This window comes from Daktulosphaira vitifoliae, unplaced genomic scaffold, assembly GCF_025091365.1.
Source record: "Daktulosphaira vitifoliae isolate Bord-2020 unplaced genomic scaffold, ASM2509136v1 Scaffold_4, whole genome shotgun sequence".
Taxonomy (NCBI): Eukaryota; Metazoa; Arthropoda; class Insecta; order Hemiptera; family Phylloxeridae; genus Daktulosphaira; species Daktulosphaira vitifoliae.
In genome coordinates this window covers 29,057,145-29,082,329 of record NW_026099575.1, presented here as the reverse complement: position 1 = coordinate 29,082,329, position 25,185 = coordinate 29,057,145, and the positions used below count along the sequence as shown (strand labels likewise).

Below are 25,185 nucleotides of genomic sequence, written 5' to 3'. Positions count from 1 at the left end.
TTTTATAATAGCATTTTCGACAGAAGCAAAATATTTAGTCCACCAATCTCTACTATCATCATTTCGTACATCAATAACTTCTTCAAAACTTTGTTTTCGATTTTTATTGTATTGTGTCTTAATGTCTTTTTGGGTGAGATGACTAGAACCCTAAATGGTATTAAAAGCTTAATTACTTTAAGTTCAAATCAATGTTATATTTCACTAGTAATTTGCATTAAATAAGCCACGAACCTAATGGTTGATTACATTTTTTCTAGTAAGCAAATTTAAAATAATAAGTGTTACTTATTATAGTAAAATATTTATAATTTTACAAATCAAAACTAATTTATATTTATAAAAAAATTTTTGTCGCTTACATAGTTAATATATATGATGTTTTCTTGTTTATCAAAATCGTGATCATTTTGTAGTGTACAGTGTTTATTTGAATAAATGTTATTTTTATAAGGCTTACAAAAGTTCGAACTATTTCTTTTCACATTGATATCTGTAAAATATGAAATACAGTTAATTAAAAAACGAGTAATTTGTTGTTTAAGTTGGAATAAATATTTATGACTTAGTTTCGTCGGGAAAAACGTAAAATTTGTCGACTTCCAACACTCTTACACGGAAAAAAAATGGTTATGTTTATTAAAAAAAAATTATGTACTAATTATTAGCTTTTTGAAAATTGATAATTTTTATTATAAATTATATTATTATAAAAACCTTAGATAATTCTCTTTCATTTAGTATACATTTTTTGAAAATCAGATCCTTTACCTGTCCATAGAAGAAGATTCAAAATAGGAATTTTTGTAAAAAAAATTTCATTTTTTCAACTTAAGTTTTGAAAATGTTCCAGAAATACTCCAAGCTTCAAACATATGTTAAAATAAAGCTAATGTTATGTACTATAAGTTCTAAAAAAAAATTATTCCGACGACCTATCTTCTATAGGCAAATGGATGCGTAGTTGTGTGTTTTTGTGTTAAAATTTTCGATTTCATATTTCACTTTTTTAATTGAAAGGTTATAGGTTAAAGAATAAAGACGAAATGTCATGGGTTATATAATTAGGGCAAAAGTTATAGGTTATAAATTTGTTATTAGGTTTAAAAATAAGTTAATAGTAATATTTTAAAGATTTTACAACATTTACGAGTGACGAGGGAAATTTTTTTCATTTTTGAAAGTAATGTTGGTTCGATTGGGTTTCAGGTAGATTTAACTAGATATAATTTGTAAACTTTTATCGGGTTGTTTATCAAAATCAGTTCAATGAGAGGTTAGTAATAACAGACACGAAAAAAAATGAACTCAGTAAAAATAACCTTTTTTGTTTTGTTTCAAAGTTAAAATTTATTGACATCCCCTCTAACAAAAATTGAATTTTTCCCTGTCAAAATTTTGTCTGAGATTTTTAATAGAATTTTTTTTAATTTTTTACACTCGAGAATTAGAACTCTTATAAACGTTTACATACAGGTAACGAAATAATCAACTTAATATATATTTATAATTTCTCTGTAAAATATACAATATTAAATTAGTGAATATCAATTTCATACTAATAATTACTATAATTAAAACTATAAATTACTAAGTTTTTATTCATATATTATGCTTTTAAATCAAAAAAACTACTAATCAGGGTATAATTAAGGAAATAGAAGTTGATTTTGTTTTTGGAATAATCCATCAATTTCTTAAAATTAAACAACACTATTTACAGAAGATTTGCTTCGATGCGTTTCTTATGATAGCGATTTTAATCATTGTAAGATATTATCAATAACATTTGAACTCTTGTAATTCTAATGTATTCAGATTATAATAATTATATACCTTTAACCTTTGACCAGTAAAGAAAGTCTGGTTTAGGGTATATACTAATAATTCCTTTAACAAAATTGAAGTATCTATCAAAATTTTATTCTCTTTTGATAAAGCTGATACAGTTTTTAAAACGTTATCAAATGTTTATTTAAGCTTCTATTAATAATAAAACTGTGAAAATAATTGTCCCTTGTGAAGCCTAAAATTCATCTAAAGAAATGTTGATGTCATTACTTATAATTTCATATATAATATCTTCATTTAAATATGAATGCAAATATCCCAAATTATAAAATTGAAAATTTTATATAATACAGCCAATTTGCAATGTAGCAAAATTAGAGGGCCAAGAAAAAATGTTGTTATATTAAGAGTTTATTACTTCAATTTATTTATTTATTAAAATTACAGGTACATGAAAGATTAGAACATTTTATAAATTGTCAAGAGTGTAAAAATTAATTAGAACTTATAATTCCTAACGAGTAATAAATTATTGAAAGCGTCAAATAATTCTCAAAAAAAAAATAAATAAAATTATAAAATTGTTAATACATTGTATCTTATATTCATATTAATCTTTTACTTTTTAGAAGTATTAATATAGCTAATGATTTTTAATTAATTAAAATTTATGTTTAACCTTAAGTTGTGAAGAAAATATAAAAATGATTCATTTCAACAAATTCATTCCCATAAAACAATTTTTTAATAATAGGGTGGTGGGAGTAGATAAAATTTTATGAATATGGCCGTGTCCCTCTAAACATAATGCCACCGAAGCAAAATGTTCCGATGTGCTACCCTTTAAATATAGGCTTGATTTAGTCATACTACAAGTTAAATATTACCTTGTAACTGCTTAAGTGATTTTTTTCTTTCGAGAGCCTCTCGCTCTCTTTTAGTTGTTGGTACATACATATACTTATGTATTGAATTGATAAGATGTGTTCCAACTAAAGTAAATCGACCAAAACTTCGACAATCAACTGCCCTAATTGTAAGTGGTGGACGATACAATTCTTGTTCTGGCAATTCCTAAAGATATATTAGATGATTTTTCAAACATGATAAATTAAAAACACATACTAAAATTTATTTTAACTTACTAATTCTAAAAATTTTACTGGTGTATTGAAGTTGGGATTTTTTTTGGCATTTTGAATAATTGATGAGTAGAGGATGTGGCCAGCACATTCAATGTCTACTCGTGGCTTGTCAACTGTCATCAAGTGTATACGTTTTAAATCTCGCAATCCCCAAAATAATACTTCAATCCTTTAAAAAAAGATTATTTTATGCGCAATTTATAATCTATGGTAGAATTACTAATAAATAGTAAATTACACTTTGTATAATCATAATCTCACCTGTATTTTGCTAGTGTTGGTCTAATGTCATGTGGAATAGGAAGAATAGGTCCATAGTTTTGACTATCTATAATAGAATGAACGTCTTTTGGATCAGGCAACGGAGGTAATATTGCGCTTTCTCCTATAAGAGCGTTAGGTAGCTGAAATAAAGATAATTATAATGTTAATGACTGATTTATCATTTTTACTTCTAACCTGTAACAATTCGAAGGTGGCTAATAACTCGCCAGCATGTTCTAAACCTCTGTGAACATCGTACCATTCCAAAGATGGAGGAAAATCGGGTCTTACATAATCGTCTTCTAGAAGCTTAACATGTGGTCGAGCTGAAGTTCTACCGATAAACTCAGACTTGCCCTATTACAGAGAATAACAGTTATCGAGGATTACTCATTTTTATGCATAAGCTAATTATTTACCACTTTATCTTGATCAAATATTTCTATTACAACAGTTGGTGGATGTTTTTTAATGTCTTCTTTTGTTCCATACAATGTTAATTCGTCTATTATTAATAGTTCATCCCAAGTGGGAGATAGCGTTTCGTCAATAACCTAAATTTATTATATTTTATAAATACTATTTTCTGTATTATTAATACCATAATAAAAATTATTAGTACATAACTATATATTTTGTTTTGAAAATTGTGTATTGAATTAATATTTGATATGAAAATATATTTAGTTACTGACTTGAGTTTTAGCTGAATGTTCTCCGAATATTATTTGTGCGTATGGATCAGATAAACCAGATGCGTCAGAACCTATTAATGAACGAGCTTGATATATGTAAGCTCTTAATTGAAACATCTAGAACAATCATTGAAGTAGCAGTTAAAAAAATTTATTTTATGTTATTAACCATAGTTACTAACATATTTTTCTCGATAATGAATATAAGCTGGAGGCGATAGTCGAGGATTGTTCGAACTTAAAAGTTCAGGAGTAGTACTATAACCGCTGGGCAAACCGTTTGAAAGATATTTTTTATGCTTCACTAGTCCAAGCCATGTATACACTTGAAGTTTAGCCGGTACTGACCAACCAGATGCACCATAATTTTTTTTGCCGGGAAGCTGTAATGATACCATGATGATAATTTTATGGATTATCAATGTTATAAAAATACAATTACTTTTAAAAACATGCTGTGTACTTTTGAACAAAACTTTCCACATTCATCATCAGCTATCGAATAAATAAGGTGTCTAGCCATTATTCTTTGGTACGCTACCCTTTTACCGTTACTCACCATCCACAAAAAAATGTCAGGCAATGAATGTTGTGGCTGGAAAATAAATTACTTTTCGTTTGTTAATTAATTATTATAATTTATTTGATTTAGAGGTATTTACATCTTCAATAAGTATTTTAATTTTCTGTAAATATCCATGCGCTGTTTTATATCGTTCTTTAAATGAGCTTTTTGTTACTATGGCTTTTAAATTCCTGGACATTTTTCCTACTTGTTCCTACACACATTTAATATAAAATTTTGTAAACAGTTTTAATTAAATTTTACTTACGATTTCTCGTAAACACATTTTCATTCTTTCTTTGTCTAGCTTAGTTTTTCCTGAGCCTTCACCCCACCCTACCCCTTTAGTGAAATTTACGTAATGATTACAACTAGACGATAATTCATCTAAAACAGACTTAAGTTTGTCCTCTTTATCTGCATCGTCATCATCTATTAAAAATGCTACTTCATTTAACCCTTCCTCCTAAAAAACAATACATTCAAAATAAAACGTTTAACTGATAAATATATTAAAATAAAAAAAAATATATAGACATTGTGTTCATACCAATTTATCTGATATCTTATTTATAATGTTAGAGTTATACATTCGCCTTCGATAATCTGGCCACGTAGATTTAACATGTAAACAAGGTTTATCCTCTCGTAATGGCAAATAATGATATGTTTTTCCATTAGACACAGGTTTGATTGCAGCCGTTGTACTTTGCCAAGATTCGGATACAACACTTTCTATTGGTTAAAAAAATTATATCTATTAATGAAAAATCATGTAAAAATAATTTACCTAATAAATTAATCGTGTCATAGTCCTCTTGAAAACTGGATTCATTGTGACCATCAATCATATTTCCAGCATTCCCTATACTTAATTCAAAAAATATAGACTTCTCTCCTAATTTTTTGTCTATCATTGAAGCGTCCAAAATAACCATAAATAAAAAAAAATCTTCATTTTTACAATAGGACGTCTAAAACAAATAAATATAGATAATGAAAAAAAAATGTTTTACTAGAATTCAATAATGCTAGGGGACTTTGCAGGCGTAATAAATAGTATCTTCAGCTATTAAAAATACCAAAGTCTTCTTCGATAGTTTTCTATTAAAATTACGTTTGAAGTCTTACAGTAAAATTACCATTGAATTTACACCAAACTCTGATAACTGTACAAATTATAAATACATGTATTTTGATAAAAGTGAGATTGTAATTTTAAGTAAATTAATTTGTTAAGCTTGCTTCTAATATTCTTCTACATAAATTATTTAATTTGACACGGTCCCGCGTCGCTTCGTGATACACGATGCCCCGCGACTCGTGCCACCTTTATCAGCCGTCGCCCTACTATGAATACTTGACTGACCAACACCGCGTGCCATACGCCACGGTGCAAAGTCCAACAAGTGCCGCACGGCCGACGCCACAAATAATACGGAGAGTCCTCTTCCCTCTGTCAAAGTAACAACGTCGACGATGTACGCCATCGGCTCCGGACGTGCCGCACGACCGGACTCGACGAACCGATTTGCATCCGCACACCGTCGCCATCAACGCTGCTAACTTTTTGACGCCGAGGATCATGACGGACACCGTGTCGTCGACGCGAACGAAAGTGCCGCGATATTATGCGAAGATTATTATTAATTGTGTTCGTCGTTTTGGTTTGTTTGTTTTTTTATTTTAAATAACCTGTTGTTGCTCATTAATAAACGGCCCTCAAAATCAATGTCGACAACATTATTGCGACGTAAGTCGTGTCAAATTATTGCACAATTCCTAAACTTTGGAGCTCATTTGAGATGCATATAAATTTAACCTAATGTCGTCGAACATAGAGGATGGTAGCCAGGACCAGCTACCTAACATAAGTTGTTGGGAATCGGTGCTACCTGCCGAACAGAGCAATGCACGAGGGTGTCAGGCAGTTTTTTCAAAGACTCTCATTCGCAAGAATAAAATCTGAGTAGAAGAACGTATCTTTTCATTTAAATATATATTTTTTTATCATTATCAAGTTAAAATAAAGTCAATGTTTGTTTGTTTTGATTATTCACAAAATAAGTAAGTTTGTTTTTGATGTTTAGAATTAATTTGTCTGCAATAGACAAATTTATAAATAGCATAATAGTATTCATTAATGGTCAATACGGTTAAAGCAATTCTAAATAAAGACTAACTGTATAAGCCACCTGCGCACAACTATCATAGGCATAAATCACGTAACCGAAAATAAGTGATTAACTAATCGTGTCGTTCCCCAGCGGGATGCCGTAACTATATTTTAACCCTTTCGTTTTTCTAGTAGGCGTTGTCGGCGCACTGTGGTGGTTGATACACGTCTAGGGCACTCGTGCAAGGCGTGACCCTATTATTGAGTACCGTCGGTATTCTGTGGATACTACGACATGTTTTGGGCTATTTACGCAATATTCACAGATTATGACGTAACGCACATGGTATTATTTGTTTAACTAGCGCAGGAAGTTACATCTGATATAGTTACACAAAGTAGAGCATCACACTCTATTTATGATATTTTATAATGTCCATTTACAAGCTCAACAACTAGTCAATAAGCTGGGATAGTAGTATAAGATGACAAGGTAAACTTTCACGGTTTTTCCTGACTTCTGTGAATGAATTTCTAATCACAATTAAAATTTACGTACCACTTGATGTTTTATGCTGGCTAGGATATACTATCATAATATGCACATCATTCGCACACATTTTATTGATTTTGAGAAATACTGAATTCGTCATCTTACCTCGTCTTACTCTATTATATGAGGTTAGTAATTATGAATACAAATGAAATAAAATCAAACATAAATTAAGAATTAATATATGATAACAAAATTTTGATCTACCATATGATTTCAAATAAAAAAATATTAATTTAAAACTAAAGTTTATAAAACACATAAAAGCGAATAAAAGTTAACTTCCATATGAGTTAATATATCCTTAGATTCTTCTTGAATAATAAACTGTTTTCAACTATTTTGATATTTCGAAAATCATATTTTTGAGTTAAATCTTTAATTTGATTTTATTAAGCACAGTAATATCTAAACAGTTGAGGAGGCAAGAGTACTTAGATAACAGTGGGAAATGTCAAAAAAAAATTTTTTTTTGAACTAATTATAATTAGTATTCTAATTTTCCATAAATTATAATCTATGTAACATTTTTAATGAAAAAATTCATTTCATTTTGATTACCAACAAAAGTAAACTATATTTAATTATGTCGAAGTCGTTGGTATTAAAGACATTGCTAAAATATTTTTATTAGTAAATATTATAAATGATGTATGTATTTTCCATTTTAGGCCTAAAAGTAATTTTCCAGTGCGATTTTATAAGCTTATGCTATGACTTGTACCTCTGTAATTGGATAAGTTGGTTCAATATCTACTCCAGAGTTCATAATTTCACTATTTTCGGTTATTTCAGTCCGAATGGCAACTAATAATCTCGCTCTATAGGATACTCCCTCGCCCAATCCAGTGTTAAGTGTTGCATGCTTATCCAAAATGCTGTAATCTCGAGTTGATCCATACAGGTGAATAAATGTTGGTCCGAAAGTTGGTGGGAAACCTTAAACAAAATAATACACGTATACTTTTAAAAGGAAATCTATTGTTTTTAATATTAACACTAATCAAATTTTATATAAATTTCAATAATTATATTTCTAGTATCTGACTTTTTCAATAATGTCGTATAACTATATTTAATTATTATATTGACCCTATCAATATATTACAAAAAATTAATTTTTATACATGTATTCGGGGTTTTTAACTCTTCAGTTAAAAATCTCACCTTTTTCACCATCATTCGATATTGTTTTGAGATCAACAAAATGCGTGCCAATAATGGTATTTACAGGATCATTGTCCCTTAATTGAATTTTAATTCTTTGACAAAGCGGAGGAAACATTTCAGAAAACACAATTTGTTCGTTCCACACTGGTGAGTAACTATGTTTCCGTACACTAGTTTTCCCCTTGATTGAGAAATAAAAAATAAAACAAACATAATTTTTATTCTTAGTAATTAGTTTAAATATAGCATGGCAAAGCAAAATACTATAGAAGGATCAAGTTATACTCAAGAGAAGATAGATTTTTCAATTATTGCCATTCAAGTAATTTTTCTAACTGACACCTAATAAAATGTAAAGAATGTACATTTTCCTTATGAAAGATATAAAAAGAGTTCAGAATTTTTGTTATTATTTATATCTTCAATTTATTTTGCTTATGGCAATTATTTCTTAAGAATAATGTCTATTATTTTTGAAAAGTACAAATATTTTATATAAAACCACATATTTTCATTATAAAAAAATTCTTTTGCAGTAAAAACTAATAAAAATATAAAAAATCAAAAGCAATTAAATTTAATTAATTAAAACGAATAAGAAAAAAAAATTCTATTAGTTATTCATATAATTTTAAGATATCAATAATTTTCACATACTATAAAATAAATTTTGCATTTGTCTAATATTTTTCATAGTTAAATAACTTTTAAACTTGGCATTATTCAAATTATAAATATAATTAGAATAAATAATTATTATCTTTTAATAAAACGTATTCAATTAAGTTTGATTTTTTTATAGAAACTAAATGTAACTAGATAGAAACAATGAAATGGACTTAAAAAATAATACAAATTACTTTGTCAACTGACTTTTTACAATACTAATAAAATTTGTTAAACATTGGTTAGTTGAGTTTCTTTGTTATTGAAATAGTTGTTAATTAATTAACTTATTACAGTTAACATATTTTATCAACAATTTATACAAATCCAACCTTTATTACCCAACCAATTCAATTTTTTTAACATTAATTGATCTTTATTGAGCTGTTTTACACGAAAACTTATTTTTCTGCAATCATCCCTTATACACTAAACCCCAATTGTATTTTTATATCATCAGATATATTCAATCAAAAAAAATTGTCTTTTTAATTAAAGATATTATTTACAAATTGTTATTCAAATTTTAATGAGTTAAAGTTGATTTAAGTTCAAGAACGAGTTAATAGGTCGTAAATTGATAAGTCTTAGTGGTTTTTAATATGATAGTATGTATAATTTATTGTATTCCATGAACCAATAGGCGTTTAGCTTACACAGAAAGTAGTTTCCAGATGGAATTTATATAAGGTGTTCAGTATGTAAAGAAACGAGTTTCTATTGTTCACATTGTTTGTGGCAATTGACCTGTTTCCTTACTTACTGAACACTCGATATAAAATACCACGTGGATGATTTTTTAATACATATGGGTAAGGTTCGTACAATTTGAAAAACTTACAGTGAGACCAGCAAACGATACTTGAACAAAAGAATCGACAAGATCTCGAGTTTCACCAGTGAACGCTTTTTTTACGTTAGCAACTAAAGTACTATTCATTTTTGGCAAGCCATCTGCTCTGTAAATACGTACCATGTACTTGGCTCTTTGTCGATCTACTGGCATACCATCAGGAAGTAACAAGTTTCTATGGATAAACATTAAAAAATAATTATCAATTATGATGATGGTAACTATCATATTAAGTATCCCAAGTACTTTTCAAATACAATTTGAAAATTGTATTTTTAATACTTGTTAAATACTTTTCAATAGTATTTTGATTTTAGAATATGAAATACTTTTCTATAGTATTTTGATTTTAGAATATGAAATACTTTTCTATAGTATTTTGATTTTAGAATATGAAAAACTTTTCATAAATATTAGAACATTTAATTTTTAGTTTATATTTATCATAAACAAACCATTAAAAATGTTAAGTATTTTTACACGCCATTATTTATTATTTTTTGTGACTTTTTAAGCTAAATATTTTTAATTAATTTTTAATTTTGAGCAATATTATCCAAAAGTGATCTATTTTTATTATAACAATTATAATTGGAAAAATTTATTTTATTTTTAAACTAGAACTTTTAGATAGAAATTACTATTTGAAGTTAATATAAAAGTTCGACGATTTTCTAAAAATTAATATGAATTAATAAAGATACTCTATATTAACTTATTGTTAATTATGTTGCAACTATATGTTATCTTACAATAAATGAATTCTCAATAAAATCTTTATATTTAGTAAGAAGTATTGTTAACTGTCTTTTATTATCACATTAATATTAACTATATTTTATTTATATTTATTATTATTGTATTTAATATTTAATGACTTTTGGTGTATTTGTAAGATTATTTAAAAAACTCTGAAATTGTTTAAAATATATTCATTTTAGATACATTTTAGTAATTATTAAATATAATAATTTTTTATTTTTTATTTTTAGATAGAATTTAATTTACAATAAAAAAATCAATATAAGTAATTTATAATTGAAAAGTAAAAGAGCTATTTTAGTATCTTTAAAAGATATAGAGTGTTCAGTATACGAAAACGGGTTTCTATTGTTCTCGTTTTTTAGAACAATTTGGTAAATTGTAAAAAGAAACAGGTTGTTTCTTTACTTACTGAACATTCTGTATAAAAAAAATATAATAAAATCTTTGTATGATATTAAATACTCTACGTTTGTAAATAATTCTTTAATTTTATGTAGGTAAATAATAATTTTATTTTTTTATAAGATTCATTAAGTCATTGAATCAAACCAACGGTTTTTAATTCGTTTTATTTAGAATATAAAGAAATATATTTTTTTCATAAAAAATAAAAGAAATATCAAGAACTTAGTGAAACAAATAATTCTTTTGAATGTAATAAAAATTAAATGCCTTGGTGTTGTTTGTAATAGGGTTAACAGTTGAAATACAAACCACAACCCTGTTGTATTATTCAACGTAGTAGACAATGAATATTTTTTATTAGTAATGTACATTTTGAACAGCATTAAAGTAAAAAAAAAATGATTTTGTTTATTGCCATTTTCCATAATAACTGTGAAAATTGGTAAGATACTTATTATAATATTATTCCTATTATAAAATATTAAACAGTAGATATTAGATGTGGTTATTTTTGTTCATTAACAAAAAGAGGTATTTTTTTTTAAATCAACTGGCTAAGTATTCGAATGTCTTATTAAGTAAAAAATTTTATTTTTATATATAATATAAACTTAAAACAGTTTTGTAAAAAAAAAATATATACAATAATTTTATATAATAAAAATAAATATGCTGTTTTGAGAATTTTTAAAAAAGTACTCTGAACATAAACTTAAAAGAAACAATGCGAGTAAGTTTAAAAAACTTTGTTTTAGTTGTAAACGTGTTAAAAAAATAAAAAAAAGTTAGCTCATATGTAAAAGTACTCACGCCTCGATATCATCTTCGTCCTTTTCAGTTTTCGGGGGAATTTTTATAGTGTCGCCTTTCCCTATTACGCTAATGTCGCATTTTAAGTATCCCTTGGGTCCTCCAGCCACGTCATCAGGATCAGTCAACAATGCCCATTTATGATAAAATTGGTGTTCTGAAATAGATGCCATATAAGTTCATGCATAACTTCATCAAAAAATAATTTTTCTTAAACTTATATAAAGTTGAGACGAGGTTCCATTATAATATATTTGACGACTGAATAGGGTGCAAATAAAAAAATCTATTAGACAACTTAAAGAACGTAACCGTATTCGATTAGAACCTATTATAATGTTTTCAACACTAAATTTTTAACTTTTTTAATGACTAGTCCTAGAAGTAATCATTGTAATAAATACGAAATGAAATAATGAAAATAAACACGGAACATATTTAGGAATTCAACATTATTTAGTAAATTAAAGTCTGGAAAGTTATGTAAATATCAGTAAACATCTAATACAAATTTTCTTTTAGATCTTTTAATTTTCTCTTGTAAATAGTGAACTATTTGAAAATTATGTATTAATTTGAATTATATGAAATTTTTATGATTAACTAAGTATATACTATATTGGTATTGATTATACTAATCAATATGGATTTATACAAAAGAAATTATATTTTCAAGGAGCGTTTTTAAAATATTTTTCGTGTACTTTGACTGCAATTCGTACTTGGATTATTGATATTATATAAGATTTGAATATTTTTTTCTGTTATCATTGGTGACGTATTTTCAAAAAAAATATTAGTGAGATTTTCAAGACTTCGATTAGAGAAGCACTAAAAATTTGTTTAGTAGATACAAAATAAAAAAAATAGTCGTTATAATAATTTAAAATTATATTCCTCATAAAAAAATTCTGTATATATACTGGTATAGTAATTGGTATATTTTTTAGTTTAGCTATTAATTTCGTCGGGTTTTAACTCGGATCTCTAAGAATAAAAATACACCACTGAATAGGATAAAATTATATTAGAGTAGAATTCGTTCTTAGTAACAAAATGATACACGTACTTGTCTCAGACGTAATTATTCAAACAAATTTAAATATTTGTTATTAAACAATAATTATTTTTAAGTTTAAACTATCAATAAATAATTAAATGTTACCAAAACATAATTTTTCATTGAATTTATTATATTATAAGTTCCATTAATAAATTACATAAATCGAAAACGGTAGCACGTTCATGTATCATGCATATGAAAATGAATATAAAATAGTAAAGGGTATAGTTTTTATTAACTATTATAACCAAAATATTATTTAAATGTTGTGATTCCATGACCCATGCAAATGACATATATTTTATTAATAAAATAACGCTAAAACTATAATACATGCACAATAAAAGTAGCAACAATTTGTTTAAAGTATTTTAATCTATAAAATAGTGTATTATAAAAAAGGAAAAAACACATAAAATGCATTTTAAATAGAATGACATCATAATATTATGTCATATAAAATTCTGAAAATGCATTTGGAAAATAAATAATCCTACATGATTGTATGTCATGTTTTACAACAAGTACTGATTACTTAATTTTATCTATTGTATAATATTCTTTTCGGTCAATATAATTTTTAAGGTCCATTATATGTACCTGGTTGGTACCAGACAGTGCCAACGTCTAATTTAAAGCTGCCCCAAAGTTTCGACGATTTTAATACGTGCCTTGATTGCAAGACCTTTTTGAAATAAATCAGCATACAGAAAAAAATAAAAGTATAAATAAACAATTCTTGATTAAAAATTTACGATTATTAAAACTACCATAGGAATTTAATAAAACAAATGGTATTATTTGAAGACTGTCAATTGGCATTTCATTGGCGGGAAGGTTTTTATTAAATCGTTAAAACCGTTCAAATACACAATATCTATTTTGGTAACTTATTAAGAATAATTTTCTCAACTATAAAAGGTAAAATAAAGTTGTTTAAAATTAAAAACATTAATAAATCATTCAAATTCAATTTAAATGTACCAAACATATCTAAATTGTCAAATAATAATTAACGATGTAAGTATATTAAGCAGAATGTGTAATTTTTACGTGGTACATATGAGTTTTGAGTAAACTATGATTGTCAGATAAATCTTACTTGACTCTTCTGAACTTTGGGAAATCGAGATCTAACCTTAGAAGCTATACCTATTTATTTAAAGGATCAGATTAGGCACGATTGTGATTTGGAGTACTCTCAAATTCATGAGGTATTTATATTATTTCTTAAAGTATACCAAGGCGATAAGACCAATGTGACGCTATAAATTAAAGATCTTACAGTGTATATTAATAAGTTAAAATCCTGTTTTGCTTTTCCGTTCGGTTAAAAGTAATATGAGATACAGAACATGTTTTGAAATCTTTGTTTTTATTATATTAATTTTTTCTGAAGTATACGTTTAAAAATTTTAGTTAGACAAATTACAATGACTGTTTTAATATAATGCAAAAATTTGTAGGTTCAATGTTTATTATTAAATTAATATTTATTTCAAACACAAATAATAATGTTAATAATAAGAATAATATTTATTTAAAAAACATTATTGTTAAAAATATATAAATTTTAAAATGCATACATGATATAATTGAAAAGCAAACGTCGTACGCGAAGTATACATATAACATTCATGTAATAATAATAATAATAAATAATTTTGTGTCAATTGAAATCATTAGACTCTACTAGAATTGTTAAACGCTCACAAAATATAAATATATGCAATTGTATAAGTGTAAATAATGGAACTTTGTGTTACAAATATTTGAAAGAATAAATAGAATTAATTAAATATTATAAATGAAATAAATAAGTCACTTATACCGTGTGTATTATAGACGGTGCACAAGTCGATCTTGAACGATCCAACCACCGTACCTGACCTTAGAATTTTTTTAGAATGCAAAACCTGAAGATTTTGTACCAAATTAAGGTTTTTTAAATAATGTAATAGTAACAAAAATAATTTTAAACGATAATTACTAAGCAAAAAAATATAATTTCATGATTCAAATATAAAATTTTTATTGCATGACGGTGACACTCAAACACGAATATAACCTATAATTTCATGTACAATTCAAATAAAAAGTATGACATTTTTCGTAAGTAATATCTTGATCAATAAAATGAAAGTAGCTAACATATATATATATATATATATTTATGTATTTAAAGTATATCAATATTAAATTTTTGAATTTTGTCATTATTTTTGGTTACTATAGTAAAAGTAAATAAAAATTAAAAATTATTCACACTTTTAATTGTACTAGACTTTTTCATTTATTACTACTGTATCATTTCGGTTTCCACATGGCGTCCTTTTAAGGTCAATATGTATATGAAAGAACATTTTGGTTTTTATACAGCGAAATTTATTTTATAATTTATCAAAATGTACTAATTGTATCAAATAGCATTAAAATTTTTGAATATTTGTAATTTTTTAATAAAATTAAAACTGTTTGTACTTCTAAATTTGAATATTTAAAACGTTTTTAACAGTTATTTTAAATACATGATCGTTATAATAGTTTAAATTGTAATTCAATCAGTGATAATGAAACATATATATCTGCTATACACAATTTTCATTTTTAAAACTAAAATTTAAAACTTTCAAATAAATAAAGAAAAGTTTTACTTACCGATAGTGTAATAATTTTATCGAACAATATTACAGTTGGCATATGAAAATCAAAAACAAAATACTGAAACAATATAAAATTAAATTTAAAATTATCACAATCAAGGAATAAAACTACTACAACTAAGTCTCAACACGTCAAAATTTTTATTTAAAATTAAAAATATATTTAAAATATTAACTAAAGAATACTTAACTCACAAAGCCACAAAAATTACTAAATAATGGCAAATACATATTTGTTCATTAAACACATACTGTGTGTCTTTTTTTAATAAATATCAATGTTAAGTCCTGCTCATACTCTTTTAATTAATAAATCCATAAAAGGCAATTTTCCCTCTACTACCTGTTTGTACGTGAATAAGTAATAAGTAAAAAAAAAATTTAATGTTGTAACACCAACGTATTAAAATCTTTGTATATTACAAAAAAATATCATCTACCTAACCCAAATTTTCGAAAAACCGCTATAAGTGTTTTTTAAATTTGTTTCAAACCTACTCATGAAAAGTTCATTGAATATAAAAGACGAAATTCTAGAAGGAAATAAAACGATTAGAATGTTTTATTCTCGTTGAACTCTATAGTGCACTATCCACAAAATTATTTTATGCTTCTAATATAGTAAAATAGTGTTTGTTGGATAATTAAAATGTAATATTTAAATAATTTTACTCAAAAGCTTAGATTTAGATACTTAAATTATTTAAAATCCAGTTTACGCCAGGAAATAGTGCGCTAGAAGGTTTATACAAATAACAATGCTTAACTTTGAGCATATATTCTGAAAAGCCTTTTTAGTTGTTTTAAAATTGTTTGTCAAAAGTTAATTAAAAATAAAATATCAACGATCTAATAAAAGTTATACTATACATAGATTTATTTATATTTATCACAGTATATTTTAATTAAGTTTTTGGTAATAGGGTTCATTTTGAAGGATCTAAGCTCTCCAAGGATAAGTTACTTTCAGTTCTATAATAAGATAAAAAACCCCTTTGATTTAAAAAAGTCTAATATCTTAACATAAATCATTTTGTATACTATGTAAAATATTAATCACTAATTATGTATTAGTAGTTTTGTACGTACTTCGTTATAATAAGGACAATTAGTGCTTTCTTTAACACTTGTATATTTTTTTACTTCTCCTACTTGTACGCAGACAACAGGGTCCATATTTAACCCGGCCAATTGTCGAGCTTCTATAACTGTGATGCATACTTGGAAGTCTTGGGATTTAAGTCCATTTTGAATTGTATTTAAATTGTCTTTATGCTTTAGTGGTCTACATTTCAAACTTGAATTATTAAAAAGCACAAAAAAGTAAAACTACTAAAATATGTTGCTAACTTTCTTGGTTTCGGCGAATCGGATTGGATTGATTGATGAGACTCATTATCAGAAGACAAGTCACTAGTATCTGTTGTGTGACCACGTTGGAAATTGGTTGCAATGATTGCGTTAGTACTTTCATCACTATCGACTAAAATCTCTTTATCTTGTGACGTTCTTTGCTTGCCTATTCGCATCAAATTTTTCACACCTTTCTTAAACATCATACTTCTACTACTAAAATAATGTAATAAAATTGTTTAGTTTTAAATTTAATGTATAAGTGAGAAAAAATAATGCATTATTAAGGTATAATAAGTTAAAAAATATTACTATCAAAAAGATATAAGTATAATCTAATATCTAACGAAAAAGTGTAACGATTATTTTGTATAGGTTTAGGTTCGGTTCTAAAAAAAATTATTTTAGGATACCAATTCTTGAAAATAAAAAATATCTAATCTAATCTTTGTCCAGAGCAGTTCTCAAGATTTTGTTCCGACGGATATGTGTAAGAAGGATTTTTATTACTTTCTCCAAAATACATAGAGGATAATATGTAGGTTCTGTTCCCTGTAAGAACACCCATGTTATTGGGTTTTTACTTCGGGAGTTCGTTAACATAAGATGNTATAAGAAGGATTTTTATTACTTTCTCCAAAATACATGGAGGATAATATGTAGGTTCTGTTCCCTGTAAGAACACCCATGTTATTGGGTTTTTACTTCGGGAGTTCGTTAACATAAGATGAGAATTGTTCAATTTTATGGTGATAATTTAATTAAGCTACTACTAATTTTTAAAGAATAGAGAAGAAAATGTTTTTATAACTGACTATATCATATAAATATTAACAAAATATGAAGAAAACTGTAAACTTATGAAATTTATTAATGTTGAAACTGATGTCTATTGATTGAGTCGTTGATAATTGATATACATCAAAACCTTATGACTAGTTGTCACCAAACCACGGTTAAATGAGACGACTTTATATAAGATTGTTCCCCGTACCTTATAAACTAGGGAACAATGAATTTTGAAGGGAATGAAATACAAACTACACGAGTCTATTGAAGATGGACACATAAGAAAAAGAGTTGTTGTGGTCATGTTAAATTAAGGAGACTTCATTAAAAAAAAATTAAGTTAATACGAAGAAAAACGTGAAACGATAAAAAAAATCGTCTATAGTTAGGGAACAAAGAAAGACATATAAATCAGATATTACTAAATAAAATTATTAGACCTACACTTTTATAATTAGACAATATGATGAACGTCTTCGGGTACCCGCCGGCCGTCACGGACTGCACATCTGCTAAGGGTACACGCTCCAAGTAAGCGACTGATTTTAAGCAGTTAGTCTTAATAAATTAAGTACATCGCCCTTTATGATATAATACATAAATCTTATATGAAGATGGCAGGGGGTATTTAAACACACCTGCCATGTTACCAAACCTAAAAAACATAGGGGCGTCGTAATACAAAAATTGCATAGAAATCCGCAACACCAACATAAGACACAACGCATTCGAAATTAAAATTATAAAATAATGTCTGGCTCCAAAAAAATTTTAACAAAAATATACATTACCAGCTCTGAAGGGCTAAGAAATAATTCTAGCCGTAAAAATACAAAGAATTACATAACAAATGTAGCGGAAATTCACGAAAAATAATATAATCACAAAAAAAAGTTGTAGCGCACACAACAACAAAAACAAACTTGCTACAGACAAAAATTAGCGTATCAATTCTTTTCGACGATAGTTAATTTTCGACATCTTGACCGACTTTTGACCGGTTAGGTATCGACATTTCGGCTAGCCTTTAGATGTAGAATAAATGATTAAACCATAGCCGAAAAATGTCAGAATATCTATACAATATTTACTACGAGGTGACAATACAGGTGTTGATCAAATGACGTTCAAAATAGGAAAGGAGCGGGTGAGTGCACACACAAATGCCGCCCACGAACCGTCCGAAGAAGTACACTTTTTTCCTGAGAAAGAGTAGTAAAAAATCTGTCTACTGAAATTCGACCAAGGCTAAAATCTAGAAACCACTTCTAGATTGAAATTAACATTAAAGATACTAATATATCATTAGTTAGAGAACGCAATTTCCGGTGTTACATCCTCTTATATAACTTGAAATGATTAAAGACAACTTTAAAACATTATTATTTTGCTATCGATACTAATTATCAACTTCACTAAATTGTAAATATAATCATTAAAATGATAAGTTATTTTTTTTTCATTTGTCCATTAAGTAAATCTGGGACATATTTTTCGTTTTATTAAATATTGTACATCACATATCACTGTAATTTTCTTTTTTTATTAATTTAATTTTTAAATTAAAAAACTAAACTTTTCTCCTATAAAATTTAAGCTTTGACATAACATTATGTCTCTAAGCCATCCATAAATACGTCTTGCTTTTCATAAATATGCTTTTATCATTAACCTTTCATTTATACGATGCAATTAATTGTCTGGTTAGACTAGTATATTAATAAAAAAAATTTTCGTGAAAGTATTAAATAATCTATTATCAATAATCATTGATTACTAACAAACATTAAACACCTGGTGCACTTAACTCATTGACAACTTTACATAAGTATTTATTAATAAAGAATGTTCATTAATAATTGAAATAAAATACGACAATTTTCAGTGTCCAGTGTAATTTTCTCATGGAATATCTTGCTGACATTTCATTAATTAAAAATATATTTTTTCAATATTTAGCAAAAACCTTTGCTTTATACATTTTTAGGTTTAACGATGCTCTTTTTGCGTAAAAAATAAACTGTGCTTGAAAGTGAGCAAAATTATACAGTACATTTACTTCGGAATACAATAATTGTAATAAAAAGTATTCCTTTCAGTAAGGTAAAAATAATATATTTTCTTATTATGTATAATGACAATGGGACTATAAAATAATGTGATTATTAGTAAAAATATAATTGTTTCAATTAAAAATATACTATATTTACCTTTTTCGTTCTGTCACGAGAGATGATTCTTTTACAGAATGAAATGAACTATACCGAAAAAATCCTTTTTTGTGTGTTTTCCCGATACTACCATTGTCGATATTATCACTACACATATATTTGTTGTTAGTAAATGTTTTTTCCAAGTTTGCAATATTTTGTTCAACATCTAGTAACATTTGTCGTTCGTCCATTGAGTTCAAAGGTGATTCAGGTCTAGAACTCATCAGTGATATTCTGTCTGTGTATTCCTCATTGTCATTGACATATTCTACATCCAAATCGATAGTTATCTAAAATACAAATATGAATTTTGAGAATTGTTTGTGTGTATTTAATATACTTAGTATATTGACTAGTAAATTAATACAAGTATAATTTGGCTAAAAAGTAAATGAAATAAAACTGATATTTTCATATTCTTGAATACACATTCAATGCAAAAATGTATCAAACATTAAACCTTAAATCCTATACCCCGTAATAATGGCTAAATATTTGTAATTTGCAAATTTTCTAAAAATTAAAGATAATCTATATAAATATTTATAAATACTTTATTAATAATAATAGCATAAATATATCTCTACATACCAATAAATCTGCCATAGATATTGGTTATTAGTTAAAATTTATATATGTACCATACTTATTTGTATTACACTCATAAAATTAAATTCATTTATACATATGCTCAATCAAACTTAAAAAACTTTTTCAATTTTGTTTACAAAATAAAAATATACCATTAGTTTTGTAAAAATAATATTCTGACCCGATTTGACAAATGGTCAATTTACGTATATTGAATGAGATAGGCGGCTGGCTAAGTTATGTTTGAACGTATTTTAACAAGTGGTACAGAATAATTGCGACGAGTTATGTCATCTATATTTTTAAAACAATTGTTGAAAATATTATAACAAATTTGGACAGCACTCTAGCCGTTAGCGACAGATGATTTGACAATTAAATAAAATATGCAGCTTAAAATTAAATGACTGCGCAATCTACCAATTGGACCTGACCATATCAGTATCTGACCACTGATCAGTCGACTTCAGTACGCACCTTAAGATTCATTGTCAAATATCAGTCTCAGTACACGGCTGTCGCTATCCCACTTTTAAACTCACGTCAAGAATTTGATTGTTTATGCTTGACGCCTTTGCTCCTACTTATCTCAAGTATTTACGTGTTGCACTTTGTTATTTTCCTGGTACGCTCAGTATTTGTGTATTGCATTTCGTTTGCATCTCATACTTTGCTATCTCCACTGTTTAATTGAAGTACTTGTGTCTGACACTTTATCTGCACAGACAAAGCGCTACACTATACTTACATTCTATACTTAAGCGTTTCTCTCTTACCCTTCTTATGACAATAACTTACGACACCATCGATATCAACTGTATTGTCAACCGAGCGAACTGTCACTAACAACATTTACACGTAGACAATACCAACTAAAATGTTTATCTGTAATTTTTCTCTTATGATTTAACGAAGTAAGTTTAATGTTTTCAATCATAAGTAATTTAATTTTTGCTAAAATTAAATTTATTTATTAGGTCTATTCCTTTCGACATATTTTTCAAATGGCAACATACATATTTAACTAGTTTATACAATAGAAAATTATCTAACTAAAAAATATCACTGTTCCATAACAAACTTTGAATCAGTATTCCAGTTTTTAACTGCTGGTCTGAAAAGTCGTAATCAACCAATCTCTTTTTTTAGTTGGATCATTTTCTTTTATATGAACTAGTTAAACGTGTATTTTGGATAAATAACATTAAGAATTTAACTGCTTAAAATTCGATAGATAAATTAGCCAAAAAAAAAACATTATCAAAATTATTATTATTTAAGAATAAATCTAGTAGTTAACGATAAATTAATTTAATTAATTAACTTATTAATCATTCTGTGTATGGGTTAATATTGATTAACCATAATAATTTGAAATTTTTTATGTTGAGTTTTAGTCTCTAGTCTAACTATATGAGGTCAACTTTACCTTAATGATTTGACAGAATTTTTACACTAGTTTTCGATCTAACGCAACTTCTATGGTCGAGGGAAACAAACCCAATCGAAATTAATTCAATCATTTAATTTTTATAAAATATAAGAATTTTGGAATTAAATAATTATTATTAATGAATAAGAGTATTTGCACAAATGTTTACTGTTTATTCCATACCTTAATTTTTTTTGTTCTTGATATTCGATATATTTATATTTTCCACGTGGTACTTATAGAAAAATAATTTTGATTGAAGATTAATGAAATGTTTCATGCTATTTAATGTAAAATAAATGTTTTTTCAACATTTTTTTAAAATAGGTATATTATAAATACTTTAATAACAGTTGGTATTTTTCATTTATGTCTATTAGCAATGTTACTTTAGAAATATATAATTTAGTTAAGATTGGAGATTTGTAAAATAGGATATTGTTAAAATTCAGCTATTTAATATTTAATAATTACTCAGATAGAAACGTTTATCTGTTTTATGCACGATTATTTACAATTATCAATCAATTGTTTAAATAGAATAGAAATATATTGTTGTATTTTAATAGTAATTTCAATTAATAGTATTTTTTGATTTAATTACATATGTCCGAATAATTAAATTTAAACTAAAATCCCCGTCTGTATTACCTTCGCCATTGCAAGGACAAAAATAGTATCAACTTCCAAGAAAATTACTTTATATTGATAATTTTTATTAAAAATTATAAAACAATTTTTTGGAATAATAATTCTATTCTTATCAAAAGATATTACGTCATTAATGGACAAAAAAATTGCAAAATATTATGCCTTATGACAAAATGCTGTAACATTCCTTAGATAATAAACTGAAAACCAACTGGATCGTTTTTAATTTAAAATCATATTAAATTTTTTTTAAGCTTTTCGAGTATACTTAAACTTATCATATACTGTCCTATTAATTATCAATTCCGATAACATTTTCTTTTCGTCAAAGAAATACGGTTACATTGAAATTACTAGTAAATACCAGTTTTGTATTAACAAGTAAATACGCCTCTGTATTTTCGTAACAACACTTTTTTTAAGCCCCTACTCCTCGAAATTTTTTTTAAATACGCACCACAGTAAATATGTATATGCATTTACAAAAAAAAGTGTATATTGAATTACTTTGATTGAGTTTGATGTTGTATCTTGATTTTAAATGTTTTTAAGGAACATAAATTAAACTTATTTATCTTAATATGTCAGAAAATAAAAATGAAAAATATTAGTTAATATTATCTGTCTCATGACAAACTCATGTTTGACTGTTTTAAAATTATTCATATACAAATATAATAATGTAGTATAAAATAAAAATTCTTTTAAATATATGTATCGGATGTTCCGTTAATCATTAACCACTTACATACAATTAGATTATAAATAATTTTAAAAATAAATACTTTTGGTTACTTTTACTTACATATTGTTCTCGAATTATTACCTATGTAATATTTTTTAAGTTCATACCTTATTCTTACGTATGGGCGTCAACTTGGTTTTTCAAATGAGAACACATATTTAAAAAATATGAGATTTATCTTAAAAATAAAAGGTTTTTGGTTTTTTTGATATAACTTGATCCTTTTGTTGAAATGACACTGTATTATATACAAACGGTTACACTAACTGATATTTAACGGATTCGTTTATGACAGTCCAATTCATAAATATTTATTTTGAAACCTTCAATTGTGTCTAGGACTAATTGATGTAATAACCCCAAATAGTGCCGTAGTTGGTAATGACCGCTGTGAATAGCGAAGTAGTAAATGAACAATCAGCTACGTGTGTTTGTAATTCCTCCGATGTACTTAAACTAGAAAAATCGAAACTTTCGGTCGCGCCAAAACGAAATAGCGCAATAAAAATCGGTATTGTAAATCATTGTCGAGTCTCAGTTGATATCGCCATGAGCGCAACCTGATCCTACTGGTTTTACTGTTAGGGTTGTGTGTGCGAATGGCGTCACTTGCGTATCGGTTTGCTTTTCTGTTGGCACGTGCTGTACGTACGGATCACTGTTAGCTTAATTTTATTTTGGTTTTTTTTTTTGTTTTAAATTCGCCTTTTGCACGTTAGTTAATACGAGTTAATGCACAGAACGGTGCGTATTAGTGCTGCGTTCTTCAGCGACACAATTGCACATTTTATAGTCGATTGCGTCGGGTTCGACTGCAATACGCAATGGACTAACAATTCGTCACTATCCGATATCATTCATTACTATACACATTCGCCATTTATGCGGTTGGCTCATCGAAAAGCTTTTCATTTCGGTGCTATTGTTAGGTGTCCGTTTAATACTTGAGGATCTTGGTCAAAACCATGAAGCTACTCGACGTCTGTCCAAATATTGTCCGTATCTCCTTAAATGAGTTTTAATTATCTGGAGGAGACACAGGCAATCATGTACCTTAGTTACTAGAGAGTAATAATATAATAAAGTTAAACTATTGTTTTATGTCAACGACAACGTAAAGTTATATTTTCGATGTTCAGTAAATATTTATTGTACAATACGTCTGACCTGAATCCTAGTACAGTTGGTCACATCCAAGTCAGACGGAGTTGGTTGGCTATGATGACTATTGGCGTAGACGAGTCGTTGAGCAAAACAAGTTAAGTTATAAATAATATAAATAAGACGAAAGTAATAATATTGAAAACTATGTCTATAACGGCCACTCAAACACAACTGCCCTTTGTTAGTTCGACGTCAGTAGCTCCGGGCTACAGACGAGTAGAATTGTCATATCAGCATCTCCCTCTATGCTAATTAATATGCATTACGAATTAAATAAATAGAAATAAAACGTGTATAATATAAGTGGTAAGAACATAGTAATAAATGTTCTTACATTACCCTCTCCCCTATTAAAGGTTCGACTCTAAACCTTATAAAATGGACACAACTGCCTTTTGTTGATTGGACGTCAGTAGCTTCGGGATGCAGACGATTAAAATTGTCACATCAGCATTTATAACATCAGCCAATTATTATGTATAACGAATCGAGTAAATGGAAATAAAACGTGTATAATATAAATGGTAAGAACATAGTAATAAATGTTCTTTAACACTATGGGGCGCCNATTAAAATTGTCACATCAGCATTTATAACATCAGCCAATTATTATTTATAATACATTTATAATACGATTTTACAAATCGAGTAAATGGAAATAAAACGTGTATAATATAAATGGTAAGAACATAGTAATAAATGTTCTTTAACACTATGGGGCGC

At 26.8% G+C, this 25,185-nt stretch overlaps 1 protein-coding gene across 4 annotated transcripts in view; it reads right to left on the bottom strand.

The window, feature by feature from the left end:
• The window catches only part of LOC126904276 (otoferlin-like), a 56,366-nt gene that overhangs the window by 5,020 nt on the left and 26,161 nt on the right, over positions 1 to 25,185 (bottom strand). For 3 of the 4 annotated variants that reach the window (XM_050683179.1, XM_050683181.1, XM_050683182.1), the window contains 23 exons: positions 19,877 to 20,169; positions 16,875 to 17,093; positions 16,614 to 16,809; positions 15,520 to 15,582; positions 13,462 to 13,546; positions 11,799 to 11,955; positions 9,807 to 9,993; positions 8,297 to 8,480; positions 7,854 to 8,068; positions 5,251 to 5,434; positions 5,011 to 5,195; positions 4,729 to 4,926; positions 4,558 to 4,674; positions 4,338 to 4,490; positions 4,078 to 4,278; positions 3,896 to 4,012; positions 3,620 to 3,754; positions 3,396 to 3,557; positions 3,198 to 3,340; positions 2,937 to 3,105; positions 2,679 to 2,865; positions 363 to 493; positions 1 to 150 (listed from right to left, as the gene is read on the bottom strand). In XM_050683179.1, the coding sequence (XP_050539136.1) occupies positions 1 to 150; positions 363 to 493; positions 2,679 to 2,865; positions 2,937 to 3,105; positions 3,198 to 3,340; positions 3,396 to 3,557; positions 3,620 to 3,754; positions 3,896 to 4,012; positions 4,078 to 4,278; positions 4,338 to 4,490; positions 4,558 to 4,674; positions 4,729 to 4,926; positions 5,011 to 5,195; positions 5,251 to 5,434; positions 7,854 to 8,068; positions 8,297 to 8,480; positions 9,807 to 9,993; positions 11,799 to 11,955; positions 13,462 to 13,546; positions 15,520 to 15,582; positions 16,614 to 16,809; positions 16,875 to 17,093; positions 19,877 to 20,169 (3,831 nt within the window). Of the gene's footprint in view, positions 151 to 362; positions 494 to 2,678; positions 2,866 to 2,936; positions 3,106 to 3,197; positions 3,341 to 3,395; positions 3,558 to 3,619; positions 3,755 to 3,895; positions 4,013 to 4,077; positions 4,279 to 4,337; positions 4,491 to 4,557; positions 4,675 to 4,728; positions 4,927 to 5,010; positions 5,196 to 5,250; positions 5,435 to 7,853; positions 8,069 to 8,296; positions 8,481 to 9,806; positions 9,994 to 11,798; positions 11,956 to 13,461; positions 13,547 to 14,692; positions 14,778 to 15,519; positions 15,583 to 16,613; positions 16,810 to 16,874; positions 17,094 to 19,876; positions 20,170 to 25,185 lie in introns of all 4 variants that reach the window. The other variant, XM_050683180.1, reaches the window with a different exon arrangement.